The 14,886-nt window shown below is 42.2% G+C and overlaps 1 protein-coding gene across 3 annotated transcripts in view; it reads right to left on the bottom strand.

The window, feature by feature from the left end:
* Window positions 1-14,886, bottom strand: part of MAN2A1 (mannosidase alpha class 2A member 1) — a 112,417-nt gene that overhangs the window by 14,135 nt on the left and 83,396 nt on the right. For all 3 annotated transcript variants that reach the window (XM_061378075.1, XM_061378074.1, XM_061378076.1), the window contains one exon: window positions 12,116-12,249. In XM_061378075.1, coding sequence (XP_061234059.1) covers window positions 12,116-12,249 — 134 coding nt within the window. The remainder of the gene's footprint in view (window positions 1-12,115; window positions 12,250-14,886) is intronic.

Below are 14,886 nucleotides of genomic sequence, written 5' to 3'. Positions count from 1 at the left end.
CTATGGACAGCCCTAGCTAGGAAAGAAACTTAATAATAACTCCAAAACCCCACCACACCCAAACTGTTTGATCAAACGTGCTGAAATGTGGATGCTGACTTGGTGTCTCAGTGCACTCAAATAAAATCTGGAAAACAGACAGAATTCTGGGCCTGCTAAATCAATGGAAGCAGATAAAAACAGTCTGATACCAAACCACCTAGATAACTCTTGGAAGAAAAAAGTCTTTCAACTCCCTTTCACGCAGTGTGAGGAAAAAAACCTATCAATTCCTCTGTCACAGGTTCAGAAAACTAACTGGCAGCACTCTTCAAAGGTGGCTTCTGAACTGGAAAACCTAACCTGTGGAGTAAAAAAACTCTTCAGAGCATTGGTAGCTCCAAAACATAAGGAGGTGATATTATTAAATCTCTCAATCATAATCTAGCAACTGACAGCAAGCAGGATGGTCAGCCAAAGAATCTAGAACTTCCTGCAGACAAACATGGAAAGAAAATATTTTTCTGTAAGTACAACACAAAGATAATTCATCTGCATGTTTGATGAGATCCTGCTTCTACATGAGAACAGTCTGGATAATACTGTCCTAGCCTGCTTATAGGTGAGAAACAAAACAGGACACAACATCCCTTAACTATGTAGAATGCTCCCCCCTTGAGGAAGGAGGTATCTGTAAGCAAGAAGAAAGTGAGAAAATTGCATTACATTCTTGCACACACAATGCCCTGAAGCTCCCAACTTGGAGAAGATTTTATTTGGGACTGATACTACTCAAATTCATGAAACTGACATCAAGCAGTAAACAGTTTCAACCTAGCTGCAAGGCTTTTACATTCAAGACTATGACCTCACAAAGTGAAAGTCAGATGTGCTTGCTTTAAATTCATCGAAAGTTGCACATTGTAAGACAAAAAGTATAATCAAAGTCTAACAAGTTCTGAAAGTCCTCAAGATATGGATGTATCTGTCTTGTGAGGTCAATGTTTGGAACTAGATTTTTGTGTGCCTGTAAATACTTCTAGTGCTTTTGAAGAGGAAAGTAGAAGAATGTTAGATAATGGGGTTGACACCCATAATGCAACAAATAGGAATCAGTCACTGATGAAAATTGGATTAATTTTCTGAGGTGATTAATTCTTTTTCAGTGTCCTATACTGCAATGCTGATGTAACCACCTGTCAAAGAAAACACTGACCATCACTTCAAGCAGCTTTCAAACTGGGGAGTGGTCACAGAGGGAATTTTGTATACTAGTCAAATAAAGTGATAGAAGGATCTTCTCTGAACAATGGGAGTCAGAACACCTAATAGAGATGCAAAAGCATCTTCAGCAGAACACTCTTAAGTAATCTCTATAAAAAACACCAGGCCCTCTACAATGAATTAGACTCTTAGGGAAAACTGGATAAATTGCAACCAGAAATGACAGCCACAAATATGAGTGCTTAACAGGCAGCTATCCTGAAATCTTACAAAGCCTGTAAACGAGAATACTGATGCCAGATTATTTTCTGCCATACTAGAGCACTGGACTTTTCTGAAATCCTGGGGGGGGAAAAATCCTGAAAAATGTAAGAATTGGATCTGCTTGAACTGTTCATATATGTATTTTTGTCAACACTGAAATATTCATCAGTTAAGTTACATTTTTGCACATCAAAGCATAATTTTTTTTGGCCATGTGTTTCAAGTTCTTTATTGAGAACCATGATCTATAATGCTTAGGGTTTTTGATAGCTATTGAAGTGACCAGCAAAGGAGGAATCAACTGAGCTGACAAAAACTGTTATTATCTCTTCACTTCAGGGGCTGGAAAATTTTCTATCAATTCACTGTGATGCTATTACACAGAAAATGCATTTCTGTTACACTAGGTGAAAAAGGTCCCTGAACGTTGATTATAGAAGAAATGAAAATTCTGAGGCATTTTAAAATACCCACCAAGCTGTGAGTTAGTTCAGAGTGACTCTAAAATCACCACAGAGTTTCTGTACTGCCTGTGGATTCTTATCTGGCACTAAGGCTGCAGGTGAGGAAACCTGGGACTACTGATCGGTAACCAAATTCAGGTAAATTTGGGCCTTCTACTTGCTTCTTCCTAGTTTTACCTGAAGACGACTCTTGGTTCATGGAGGCTTAGAAAAATGTTGCATACTCACACAGAATAATAAGAATACAGGATAGGCTGTGGAGGTCAAACACTGGACTTAATGTAAACCCTTTTATGCCTCATTTACTCCAATTTTTCCCTACTTACTTGTCTATCCTCCTTTTTCCCCTCCTATGTCCCACAACATCCCATAACAAGCCTCTTGTTTAAAAAAACATTAAAAGAACAAGGCCAAGATTTTCTCTCTCCTCCAAATCCTGTAAGTCCTGGATCTCTTTAACCAATAATGCCCTCAGTCTTCATAAAGTGATTTCTGCTGAGTCATCTTTGTTCTGTCATGGCTTCAGGAGCAGCCTGCCGGTTCAGTGTGCTCCGTTCCTCCCTGCTCAGCTTCCTTCACTTTATCCACCTACCACTCTTCCTTCGATAGCTCTCAGGTCCTTGTGTTTAATTTAGTCAGTCTTTAATCAAATGCCATGATAGCAATTGTGTACCTCATCTGGAGAACAGCTGCTCGCTGACTACAGAACAGTGCACATGGCAGGGTAACCAACTAGTCCCCATGACCGTAAGCACACCACCATAATTACTGAGGCTGACAAACATGCAGCAATATAGTTGGATGAAAGGGATCATAAATGCAGACATTATTAAATGCTTTTTTCAACAATAAAATTAATTTATACTTTAGTTATAGCATCTCCCACTAATTTTCTTATATTCTGATTCTTCTTACAGTGCTTATATTGTTTATATTGGTACAGGAGAAAGGACAAGAACATAATGCCTAACTACATTAACCCATGCTAGAGTTGTAGAAAGGACATGGTTTTTCCTGTTGACTGAGAAGAGCTTATCCTTTTCCCAAAGATGACAGAACATAGTGATCAGAAATTTTCTGAAGTTCTGCCTTGATGAGGAAGTAGGTCACCAAACTGACAATAAAGACAGGAACTACACAATGATGTATCTTAATTTTTGGCCTCCAGAGAGGCTATCTGCATTGGAAGTCATGTGAAGTGCTGATGGAAACATCTTGTTTCATGGTTATCCCTAAAGAGTTATTTCATTGGAGAATATAGTAAGACCCTGGACTTGCAACTGTTCTCTGTCCTCTAAGACAGATTCTGCCCTTCTGCCAGAGCTCGTAGTTTCCAAAAAGTGGCAATCACCTCAAACTGCACCAGCTCAGATAAGCTCAGAAAACACCTTACAGAGGCCTACCCTCCTGCTTTGGTGAATTATATCAACTAAAAATGGAGAGACTAAGCTTGAATACCATGCATACTACAGAAGCAAAATATTTTCTTTCTAAACAGAGCTGGCAGACAGGTACTTACAAATGGAGACAATTTAAAACAACCAAAGCAATGTGATTCACTGTAGAGTTATGTATACATATATGGTGAAAAAACTGCAACAACAAACCCAAAACAAACCCCCAACAAAACAACAAAATAAAAACAAAAAAAGAGCCCCGACAAAACAGACACATCTGTAAGTCCAGAAATCAGAGAAAGGCAATCCTCTGTATTCCCTACTTTGCCATAAGCCCGCTACAATGAGTGGCTGCTGTAGAACCTTTCTGCAACACATCTTTGTCGCAGTGTCAAGAAAAAACAATATTTGAAAGAAATTAAGCTTTAAAGTTCCCTGGCATAAAAACAAGGACAGTGTTTGCTGGAAAACAGATAGTGTTTATAGATAAATAAAAGATGGAAACACTGCTCTTGAGCAGCAGACACAAACTTTCAGAATAAGAAACAGAGTATCATCTATATAATAGTAGCAATAATTCTAATTTAGATGTAGTATTTTAAGGAAGCCTGTAAAGAACTAAAACATACCAACTCTCTCTTTGTATGAAACCAGTGCACCTCCGTTACTAAATATATGTAGCAAGGCTATGAAGATGCACTGTGTTCTGTGTAACAGGTAAAGAGGGAAATACCCCCCCCTTCTTTTTATTTTACTTCTGTCACCTCTGTAACACCCCAAAACTTCAAAATTCAAGCTTTTGTATATATTTCATGAGTTCACTATGGTAGTCATAATTAAAACTGGTGTTAGAATACCTGAGGTTGTCACACACGGTCTTGAAAATGCTTCTAAATGGTAGCAGTTAAGCCAATGTCGAGTTTCTGCTTTTCTGAAACATCAGTTATGCTTGTTAAGGTGTGGTTATGCATAGCATAGCAATGCACAGTACAGTATATAGCCAATATGTGAAACATATACATGCATATAAATATGCATAGCAAGTGGTAAATACAACTCAATAATCAGACAGAAATGGCTGTATCACCAAGCACGTTTTCAGAAAAAGTGGACACTGATATTTAATCAGAAAAAAAAGTAGATGTGGTAGAATAAAAAGAATTTTGTTATCTGATGGCAACATATCTGTGATTCTACTAACTGTCTGTACCATTCTGAACAATCTCACCCAAAACACAGTAGGTATTTGAGCCACTGAATCCTGGCTCTATACTTGAGAGTAAGCTAAAATCCATTTAAATAAATTGAACAAGGCAAAGTATGAAATAGGAATCTGAAGCAGAAAGTGTGCTTGACAGGGCATCTTTTCTCCAGCTATGTCACTGATGAAATAAACATTATTACCACATCCTATAAATCCCATTTTGTTCATATTATTATACTAATATCACATACTAAGGCCTGGAAAGTAAAAAGATCTCAATGCTTACTTTTAACAAAAGTTAGAGTAACTGCAAAAATAAAAGTCTATATGTTCAAATATAAAGAAACAATTACTCTTGACAAGCAAATATTTGTAACTGTACTCAGTTTCATTCTCAAATAATAATCCTTTCACTTAAAAATGAAATCAATTCAGTTCTTGCTTAATCTGAGGAGAAAGAAAAAGTAATATTAGGAGAGAAGTGGAAAAGATATGCACAGCCAAAAAATGCTTGCAAAGACAAAATTAACAGACTTAGTTTCATCTAGTAACTAAGTTACTAGTTACATTCTAGGAGAAAAAAAGATGCATCTAGAAATTGTATCAAAACAAGGTAACAACATCAACAGAGGTCTCAGGGACACCGTTGTCAATAAATCAGATGAGTGTAATGTAAAGTGATTTGTCCAGATTTTACTATATACATAGCTTACCTAAAGAACAACGTGGTAATTCTGAATACGCCTTTTGTGGTATCCAATTTGGCTGTGGGGGGACACTTAAAAAAACTTCAGCAAAACAAATAAATGTGAAGTCTTTTGCACATATCAGCATATTTACTACTAGCTAGATGAACTAGAATTCAAAAGACAAAAAATAGGTAATGTTAGGATTAGGGACTTAATAGAATACAGGCTACTTTATTATGCTAGCAATTATTTAAGAATTCTACCTATCCACAGGACATTCATGTAGTTCAACTGCCACTAAAATATACTGTTCAGGGTGGGGTAGGGAAAGAAAGAAAAGTATTTCAGAGATGTAAATAAAAAGAAACTTTCGGTTCATATTGTCATAGCCAAAAAACTCCACACTAATTACACCAAAGCAATGCACATTTAACTATTAAGAATTTCACATTCTACACTTCACACAGGCTCCTTTTATGGGAAGTTTCCCAAAGAGCAGGAAACATCCTGTTCTTCAGAACTGTTTGAGAAAAGTCAGAATGGAATATTTTGGAATACACAAAAGCTTGTAACCGCAAAGATGCCACCAACTGACCAAAACTCTGCTCCTGTTCCCTGGTTCTTCAAATCAATAACAAAATAAGAGCTGAGAATAAAAGTAGGGTCAGTGTATGAGTCACACCACAGTTGATTACATGTATAAACTGTATTCGACTTCATAATTTTTCCAAAGGGGTATTATTTAACTACTTTAAACAAATACCTTTGAGCAAAAATACACTAAAAAATGTGTCTGTATGTTTAACAGAATAGAATAGGGACTACTACCCTTCCTCACTTCAACACAACTGAGTTACATGAATCAGAAAATGCTACTAATGTTCAGATAGTTTAAAAACCAAACATGTTAGGAAACACTTAATACAGCAAAGGGCAATTCCAGATGTAACACTGAAAATATGTTTTCTTAAAACATAGAAACATAGAAAAGTTAGGGTTGGAAAGGACCTTAAGATCATCAAGTTCCAACCCCCAAAGCCATAAGCAGGGACAGCTCACACTAAACCATCTCACCCAAAGCCCTGTCAAGCCCGGCCTTGAACACCACAAGGGACAGAGCATTCACAACCTCCCTGGGCAACCCATTCCAATGCCTCACCACCCTAACAGGAAAGAATTTCCTCCTTATATCCAATCTAAACTTCCCCTGTTTAAGTTTTCACCCATTACCCCTTGTCCTGTCACTACAGTCCCTAATGAAGAGTCCCTCCCCAGCATCCCTATATGCCCCCTTCAGATACTGGAAGGCTGCTATGAGGTCTCCACGCAGCCTTCTCTTCTCCAGGCTGAACAGCCCCAACTTTCTCAGCCTGTCTTCATACAGGAGGTGCTCCAGTGCCCTGATCATCCTCGTGGCCCTCCTCTGGACTTGTTCCAACAGATCCATGTCCTTTTTATGTTGAGGACACCAGAACTGCACACAATACTCCAGGTGAGGTCTCACAAGAGCAGAATAAAGGGGCAGGATCACCCCCTTCGACCTGCTGGTCACACTCCTTTTGATGCAGCCAAAGATACGGTTGGCTTTCTGGGCTGCAAGCACACTGAAGACGGCTCATGTTAAGTTTCTTACCAACCAACACTCCCAAGTCCTCCTCCTCAGGGCTGTTCTGAATCTCTTCTTTGCCCAAACTGCAGCTCTGCCTGGGATTGCTCCAACCCAGGTGTAGGACCTTGCACCTGACATGGTTAAACTTCATGAGGTTGGCATCAGCTCACCTCACAAGCGTGTCAAGGTCCCTCTGGATGGCATTCCTTCCCTCTAGTATATCAACTGAACCACACAGTTTGGTGTTATCAGCAAACTTGCTGAGGGCGCACTCAATCCCACTGTCCATGTCGGCGACAAAGATGTTGAACAAGATCGGTCCCAACACCAATCCCTGAGGGACACCACTCATAACTGGTCTCCAGCCGGACATTGAGCCACTGACCACAACTCTTCGCGTGTGGCTGTCCAGCCAGTTCTTTATACACCGAGTGGTCCATTCATCAAATTGATGTCTCTTCACTTTGGAGACAAGGATGTTGTGTGGAATACTGCTGAACACATCTAGTCCAGGCAAATGACATCAACTGCTCGAACCCTGTCCATCAGTTCTGTGGTCCCTTCATCTAAGGCTACCAAATTGGTCAGGCAGGACTTCCCCTTAGTGAAGCCTCTTTTTCCCCTTCAAGTTTCCTGAGCAGCTCCTTATCCATCCAAGGAGGTCTCCTGGCCTTCCTGCTACACCTCCTTCTAGCTGGGATGCAACACTCCTGAGCTTGTAGCAGGTGATCCTTCAATATCAACCATCAGTGTTGGCCCTCCTTGCCTCTAGGGCTATATCCCATGGAACTTTGCTGTGCAGGGTCCTGAAGAGGCTGAAGTGTACTCTCCTGAAGTCCAGGGCAGTGAGCTTGCTGCTCGCTCTTCTCAGTGTCTGAGGATCTTGAATTCGACTCTCTCATGATTGCTACAACTAAGGCTGCCCTGGAGCATCACATTTCCAACCAGCCCTTCCCTGTTGGTGAGCACGAGGTCAAGCATGGCACCTCTCCTTGTCGGTTCCTCTATTACTTGCAGAAGGAAGTTGTCTTCCACACAATCGAGGAACCTCCTGGATTGCTTGTGCCGGGCCGTACCATCATTCCAACAGATGTCAGGGTGGTTGAAGTCACCCATGAGAACAAGGGCCTGTGAGCGTGAGGCTTTTCCTATCTGTCTATAGAGTGCTTCATCCACAGATTCCTCTTGGTCAGGTGGTCTGTAACAGATCCCCACAGTAATGTCTCCCATTGCTGTTCTCCCTTCAACCCTAACCCACAAACACTCTGTTGACTGCTCACCTGTCCCCAGACAGAGTTCCATACTCTCCAGCCTATCCCTAACATAAAGGGCAACTCCCCCTCCGCACCTGCCAGGCCTGTCTTTTCTAAAGAGTCTGTAACCTCCCAGTCCAACACTCCAGTCATAGGAGCCATCCCACCATGATTCAGTGATGCCTATTATATCATACCCCCATAGACGAGCACACGTCTCTAATTCCTCTTGTTTGTTCCCCATGCTACGAGCTTTTGTATAGAGGCATCTGAGCTGAACTCCAAATGAAGCCGGCTCATTGGCTGGAGCAGCCGGAATAGCTCTACATTGTTCCGAGCATTTATTATAGGTGCTGGCAGCTGACTGGGTGTGTTGGGATGGAATGATGCCCCCCTCCCCCAACACATCTAGTTTAAAGCTTTCTTGACCAGTCTGGAAAGCCTCCTACCAAAATTGCCCTTCTGTTTCTTTGTCAGACCAGCTCCACCAGCCTCCAATAGACCCAGCCTCCCAAACTAAGTCCCATGTTCTAAATACCCAAACCCCTGACTATGGCACCATTGTTCTAACAATTTATTAACCTAGCAAATCCTCCTAGCCTTTTTAAGGTTCTCCCCTGTATCCTGCAGAATTGACAAAAAGACTGTCTGAACTCCACAGCCCCTAACCACCTCTCCCAGGGCTCTGTAGTCATTCTTTATGTTCTCTCGGCTACTGCTACCTGTATCACTAGCAGCCACATGGATCACTAGAAGATAATAATCAGTGGGATTTGCTAGACCAGGCAGCCTCTCAGCAACACCCCTGATCCAAGCCCCTGACAGGCAACACACCTCCCTTGAGAGTGGTTCAGGCCAAGAGATGGGTGCCTCTGTGCCTTTCAAAGTAAAGTCCCCTACTACTACGACCCACTGCTTTATCCTGGCAGCACCAGTAGTGATCTTCTTTACCAGTGCATCAGCCGGTTGTTCATGCTGTGAGTCATGTGATTCCTCGTTAGCCCCCTGCAGAACTGTGAAGTGGTTCTGGGTGGGACATCACATTTAGGAGGAAGCCCCTTGCTTTTAGTGGTCCTCTTCCTCCTTTTTTTGTTTGTGACTATTTCCCATCTTCCCGGTTTAATGCCCTCTTTCTTTCCTCTATGAGCTACAATGGACGCTTGAGGCCCCTGCAGTTTGCGCCTGGAGCAAGCAGTGCAGCCTCCTCTCGGCTTCCCTGACATCTTTCAGCCTATTGACAGCATCCCGCAGCTCAGCCCCTGCTGCAGGAGGACCTCCACCAGGGCGCACTGAGCACAGCCCTGCCCATTGTGCACCCTCCCCTCACAAAACCAGTGCAGGCACTCTCTACACTCCGAGCTCTGTGCTGCAGCCTTCCCTCTCATCGGCTCTGTCTGCTGTGAACACTACCACCGCCAGGGCAGCCAGAGTAGAGATCCCAGAGAGGGCCCTGGTCATGATGCAAGGGCTCACTATGCCGCTCACCTGCCCGTGCGAACTGCCATGCCATGCCATGCCCTACTCCTCGTTGCTCTTGCTCACGCTCCCTGGGATGGGTTTTTACCCAATCAGGGCTGGTGCCGCTCCTCCTGGCTCTGCCCCCTGTGAGTCCCTGCTTGCGTCAGCTGAGCTGCCAGCTCCTGGGCAGGTCCTGTCGAGGACTTGAGGCTCCCTCGGTGGCTCTCGCCACTCTGAGTTGAGGCTCCTGGACACTGAGCTTCCCCATGCTCAGGTGTTGAAGGCACCCTCCCTTGAGCTACTCACCACAGCAATTGACCCAAAACATCTTACTTGGTTCACGGAGGTTGTGCACACTGTATCGTTTGGTTCAACAGCGTGACTTTTTGGCTGTGCCCACTCCCCTGTAGCTTTGATCCTCTTCAAGTCCCTACAGAACTGTGTAAGAACTAGCTCCCCTTAAAGGCTTACTCTGCAGTTATTTAAAACCATTATAAGCTCAGCAGGAAGGGTCAGGTAGATGCTGGAACACAGGTACCCAAAATGCCTCAATGCAGGTTAACTGTCCCTTCTCCCTTGAAACATTCTTAGTAACTTGCACAAAATCTTTCAAAAAATGTAGCAAAAGGACAAAGATTTTAATAAGAAAAGGCAAACACATTGTTATTCTATGAAACTGATGTTTGACTGGTACCCCAAGCAAACTGGTAAATGTATGCAAAGACATATGTAAATGTTTCACTAACCTGATAAAACAGAGTTGTTTATGCTGCAGTTTTTTATAACTGAGGAAACCTCAAAGTATTTTTCAAAGGCGTGTTTTGGTTTGAAGCAGCAGTACCATTCTGAAATTAAACTTATGACTAAACTCACTTAACCAGGCACTGTGCTAGTTTGCAGAGGAGTCTCAATGTGCATGCGCTAGTTTTCTTTTAGAAATAAGTAACCAAGAAGCTTCACCAGAGGTATGTACCAAACATGCTCTAACCCTTCACACCTCCAATTACAGTCTGAACAGATGACTAATCCTTTGGATGGATGGTTTTTAACGTTTTTTCTTCTGACAGAAAAACAGACCTTCTCTGACCAGTAACTGGACTAGAAGACTTCCAGAGATACATTTTAGAGAGCAAATTTGTGTCTCTCTCAAAAATACCAGAACTTCACATAGTGTCAATGCAAGCACCATGCCACTAACTGAACTGATCTTCTCCTGTTGTTTCAAATTATTTGCTAATTTAAGCATAAATTTCTGTGTCCAATAATTACTACTTACCAGCTTCATATTCTAATTTAATACAATACAATTTACCCTGGCTAATAAAGTAGTACAGAACTCTCCAAAGGTTTCTTCTTGCAAAGGTAGATTAACTTGTGCAATGCTCATTGTCAATGACAGACCACTGCAGAACTCAAGTACACTTCTTTCAAGTTAGCTCAGATATTTGCACCCCATACTGAAAAATGCAGTTAACACGCTGCCTGTGTTGTACATGATGAGGAACTAGAAAATCATAGTGACATGTACAACCTGAAAAAAACACTGACAATCACTAGGTGGTGGAAATTAGCTTTAAACTTGGTATTATCATCCTCTCACAGTGGTTAATAAAATCCATTATAAAACAGAATTCACTCCAATTTATCTGAATATTCATTAGCAGCTAAGGATACCTCCTCTCATCTTTAGCTTTGCAATGATTTTAACATGTACTCAATGCTGTCAATACGATTCTAATGCCTTAGTATGATGATGTACTTCTTATTTTGTCCTTAAAAATGATAGGAAAAAAAACAGGGAGAAAATGCAAAGAACTGACAGGGAAGTAAAAGAGTTATTTGCAAGACTAATACAAAAAAAGGCAAACTAAGACCTGTGAGAGTACAAAAAAATCTCCTTCCAGCAAAATGATCTCAGCTTTCCCAGAATCAGAATGAAATTAAAAGGTTTGTATGTCTGAACACTTCCGCATAAATCTTATTTCCTACAAAACCTGTATTTATAAAGATGTCTTCTCTTTCTACTCATTCATCTGAAATAACGTGTCAACCTTTCTCCAGATTCAGTGGATTTTGCTAAGCAGAAGTCTTCCTAATTATCAATTTTATGAGTTTCTTAATAAGAAAAAACAACAAAAAAATAGAATGAAAGAACAGTACACGCTATCCCAACAACAGTGTAACAGTGCCCCAGTCATGTGTTGAAGTGTGAGTGGGAAAGCAGATACTACAGGTATTTGTGTGAAGAGTAGAATCATACAGTTTGGGTTGGAAGAGCTCCCCAAAGGTCATCCAGTCAAACCCCACTGCAATAAGCAGGGATATCATTGACTAGATCAGGCTGCCTACAATCACGTCCAGCCTGGCCTTGAATGTCTCCAGGGACTGGGCAACCTGTTGTGAAAGATTAAGTCTTTACAGTAGGAATATTCAAGCAAGTTGACAAGATTCCCTTGCAAGCTATGTTTCCTTAGTTCTGCTGGTCATGGAATAATGTCTTCACTGAGTTATTGCTGCTGCAACAGAAATATTTAAACCTTAATTAGCCAGAAAAGTTCAGACAATGAATTTTACCACATCTGTTCCATGTCTTCTTTCCAGAAGAAGTCGGAAGACATTAGCTGTAATCTTGTTATCTTGGACACCTTGTCCAAGGCCACGGTTGTCATCCTGCATAAGTCGACGATCCATGATCACTTCTAACTGACCTGAAAGAGCAATACAAGGATTATACTGGTAAATAGAATATGTAAAGCTTGTATTAAATGTTAAGAAAAATACCCTTAAATATAACTTAAAGAATCACTTTTTTCTGTCTTGCATATGTAACAGTAATAGCAGATCAATACTGTTAGGACTGATTATGAAAACAGTTAATACCTTTGGGCTTTGGCTGTTAATATTCTTCAAAAAAATTTTCACAGGCCTTTCAGCAGAAGGTCCTGCAGATTTTTATTATGAGTCTAAATACTAGTTTAACATGAAAAATTACTACTATTAACTAGTATCTGTAACAAAAATACTTGGCACATAAAGAATCGAAGAGGAGAATCAGCCCAAGCAGCTGCAGCTGTATGGATCTTCTGTAGAGGAACTATCATCATCTTAGACTCCATTAAAAAATGCACCTCTCAGATACATTTTTTTCTTTTTTTTGTTTTTGTTTCACAGTTGGAGGCAGAAGGAATCACAGAACATTAGAAACATGGAACACCAGGTTGAAAGGGATCTCAAGGTTCATATGGTCCAACATTTCTTAGCAAAGCATGAGCTAGATGTGTCAGTATCCTGTCCAGCTGAATCTTAAAAGTGTCCATTGTTGTGGAATCCACCATTTCCTTGGGGAGATTATTCTAATGGCTGATTGCTCTCACTGTGAAAAATCTGCCTCGTGTAAAGTTGGAACCTCCCCAGGGGTAACTTGTGCCCATTAGCCCTTGTCTATTCCATGTGATTTGTTGTAAAAAAAGAGAGTCTTCATTTTCTTTGTAGCCATCCTTTAGATACTGGGACATGGTGATAAGGTCTCCCTTGAGACTTCTTTTCTCCAGGCTGAACAAACCTGGCTCCCTCAGCCTTTCCTCATACAGCTTCCCAGTCTTCTAACTATGTGGAGCTTCTCTGGACCCTTTCCAGACTGTCCATGTCTTTTTTGTATAGCGTGGACCAAAACTGAACACAGTAGTCCAGGTGTGGCCTGTCAAGTGCTGAGTAGAGTGGGATAATGACAGCTTTGTCCCTGCTGGTGAAGCTTTTGTTGATGTAACTCAGCACCCTGTTGGCTTTCTTTGCCCCAGCTGCACACTGATCACTCCTATTGCGCTGGTTGTCTACCAACATGCCCAGGTCCCTTTCTACAGAACTCCACCCCCGCCAGGTAGCCTTGCTGCACTTTCAGATTGGGTTTGCCAGATGCACAACCTTGTCCTTGTTGAACTTCATAAGGTTCTTGATAGCCAACTCTTCCTATCCAGGTCATAGAATCATAGAATCACAGAATCACAGAATAGTTATTGTTGGAAAGGACCTTAAGATCATCAAGTTCCAACCCCCCTGCCATCGGCAGGGACACCTCGCTCAAACCGTAACACCCAAGGCCTCGTCCAACCTGCCCTTGAACACTGCCAGGGGTGGAGCATTCACAACCTCCCTGGGCAACCCATTCCAGTGCCTCACCACCCTAACAGGAAAGGATTTCCTCCTTATATCCAATCTAAACTTCCCCTGTTTAAGTTTTAACCCATTACCCCTTGTCCTATCACTACAGTCCCTAATGAAGAGTCCATCCCCAGCATCCCTATAGGACCCCTTCAGATACTGGAAGGCTGCTATGAGGTCTCCACGCAGCCTTCTCCAGGCTGAACAGCCCCAACTTTCTCAGCCTATCTTCATATGGGAGAAGCTCCAGTCCCCTGATCATTCTCGTTGCCCTCCTCTGGACTTGTTCCAACAGTTCCATGTCCTTTTTATGTTGAGGACACCTGAGGGACACCATTCATTACTGGTCTCCAGCTGGACATTGAGCCATTGACCACAACTCTTTGCATGCAGCCATCCAGCCAGTTCTTTATCCACTGAGTGGTCCATTCATCAAATTGATGTCTCTCCAATTTAGAGACAAGGATGTCGTGTGGGAAAGTGTCAAACGCTTTACACAAATCCAGGTAGATGACATCAACTGCTCTACCCCTGTCCATCAGTTCTGTAGCCCCATCATAGAAGGCCACCAAATTGGTCAGGCAGGATTTCCCCTTAGTGAAGCCATGCTGGCTGTCACCAACCACCTTGTTGGTTTTCATGTGCCTTAGCATGCCTTCCAGGAGAATCTGCTCCAAGATTCTGCCAGGCACAGAGGTGGTCTGTAATTCCCTGGGTCATCCATTTTCCCCTTCCTGAAAATGGGGGTTATATTTCCCTTTTTCCAGTCATCGAGAACTTCACCTGACTGCCATGATTTTTCATATATGATGGCCAGCAGCTTAGCAACTTCATTCGCCAGCTCCTTCCGGACCCGCAGATGGATTTCATCAAGGTCATCCTGCAGGATGGCTCTCCCTTCCAAAGTGTCTACTTCCCCATTCACTTTGGTATCACTGGCCATGGTACATTTGATCCCACCATCCAGAACACTGATCTGACATGTAAGACACTGAACAGCACTGAGCCCAATACTGATCAGTGGTGGACCACACTGGTGCCAGGTCACCAGCTGGAAAAGTTCACCACCACCCTCGGTGTGAAGTCAGTCACCAGTGCTGACCACTTGTCTAGAGCTTCTCTAGGAGGAGGCTGTGGGAAAGTGTACCAAAAGCCTTGGAGAAATCCAGGTAGACAATGTCTACCAC

This window comes from Neopsephotus bourkii, unplaced genomic scaffold (assembly GCF_033783945.1).
Source record: "Neopsephotus bourkii isolate Nb327-2 ecotype Australia unplaced genomic scaffold, CSIRO-AGI_Nbou_v1 NB_1764, whole genome shotgun sequence".
Classification (NCBI taxonomy): domain Eukaryota; kingdom Metazoa; phylum Chordata; class Aves; order Psittaciformes; family Psittacidae; genus Neopsephotus; species Neopsephotus bourkii.
This window is presented reverse-complemented; position numbering and strand designations above follow the sequence as displayed.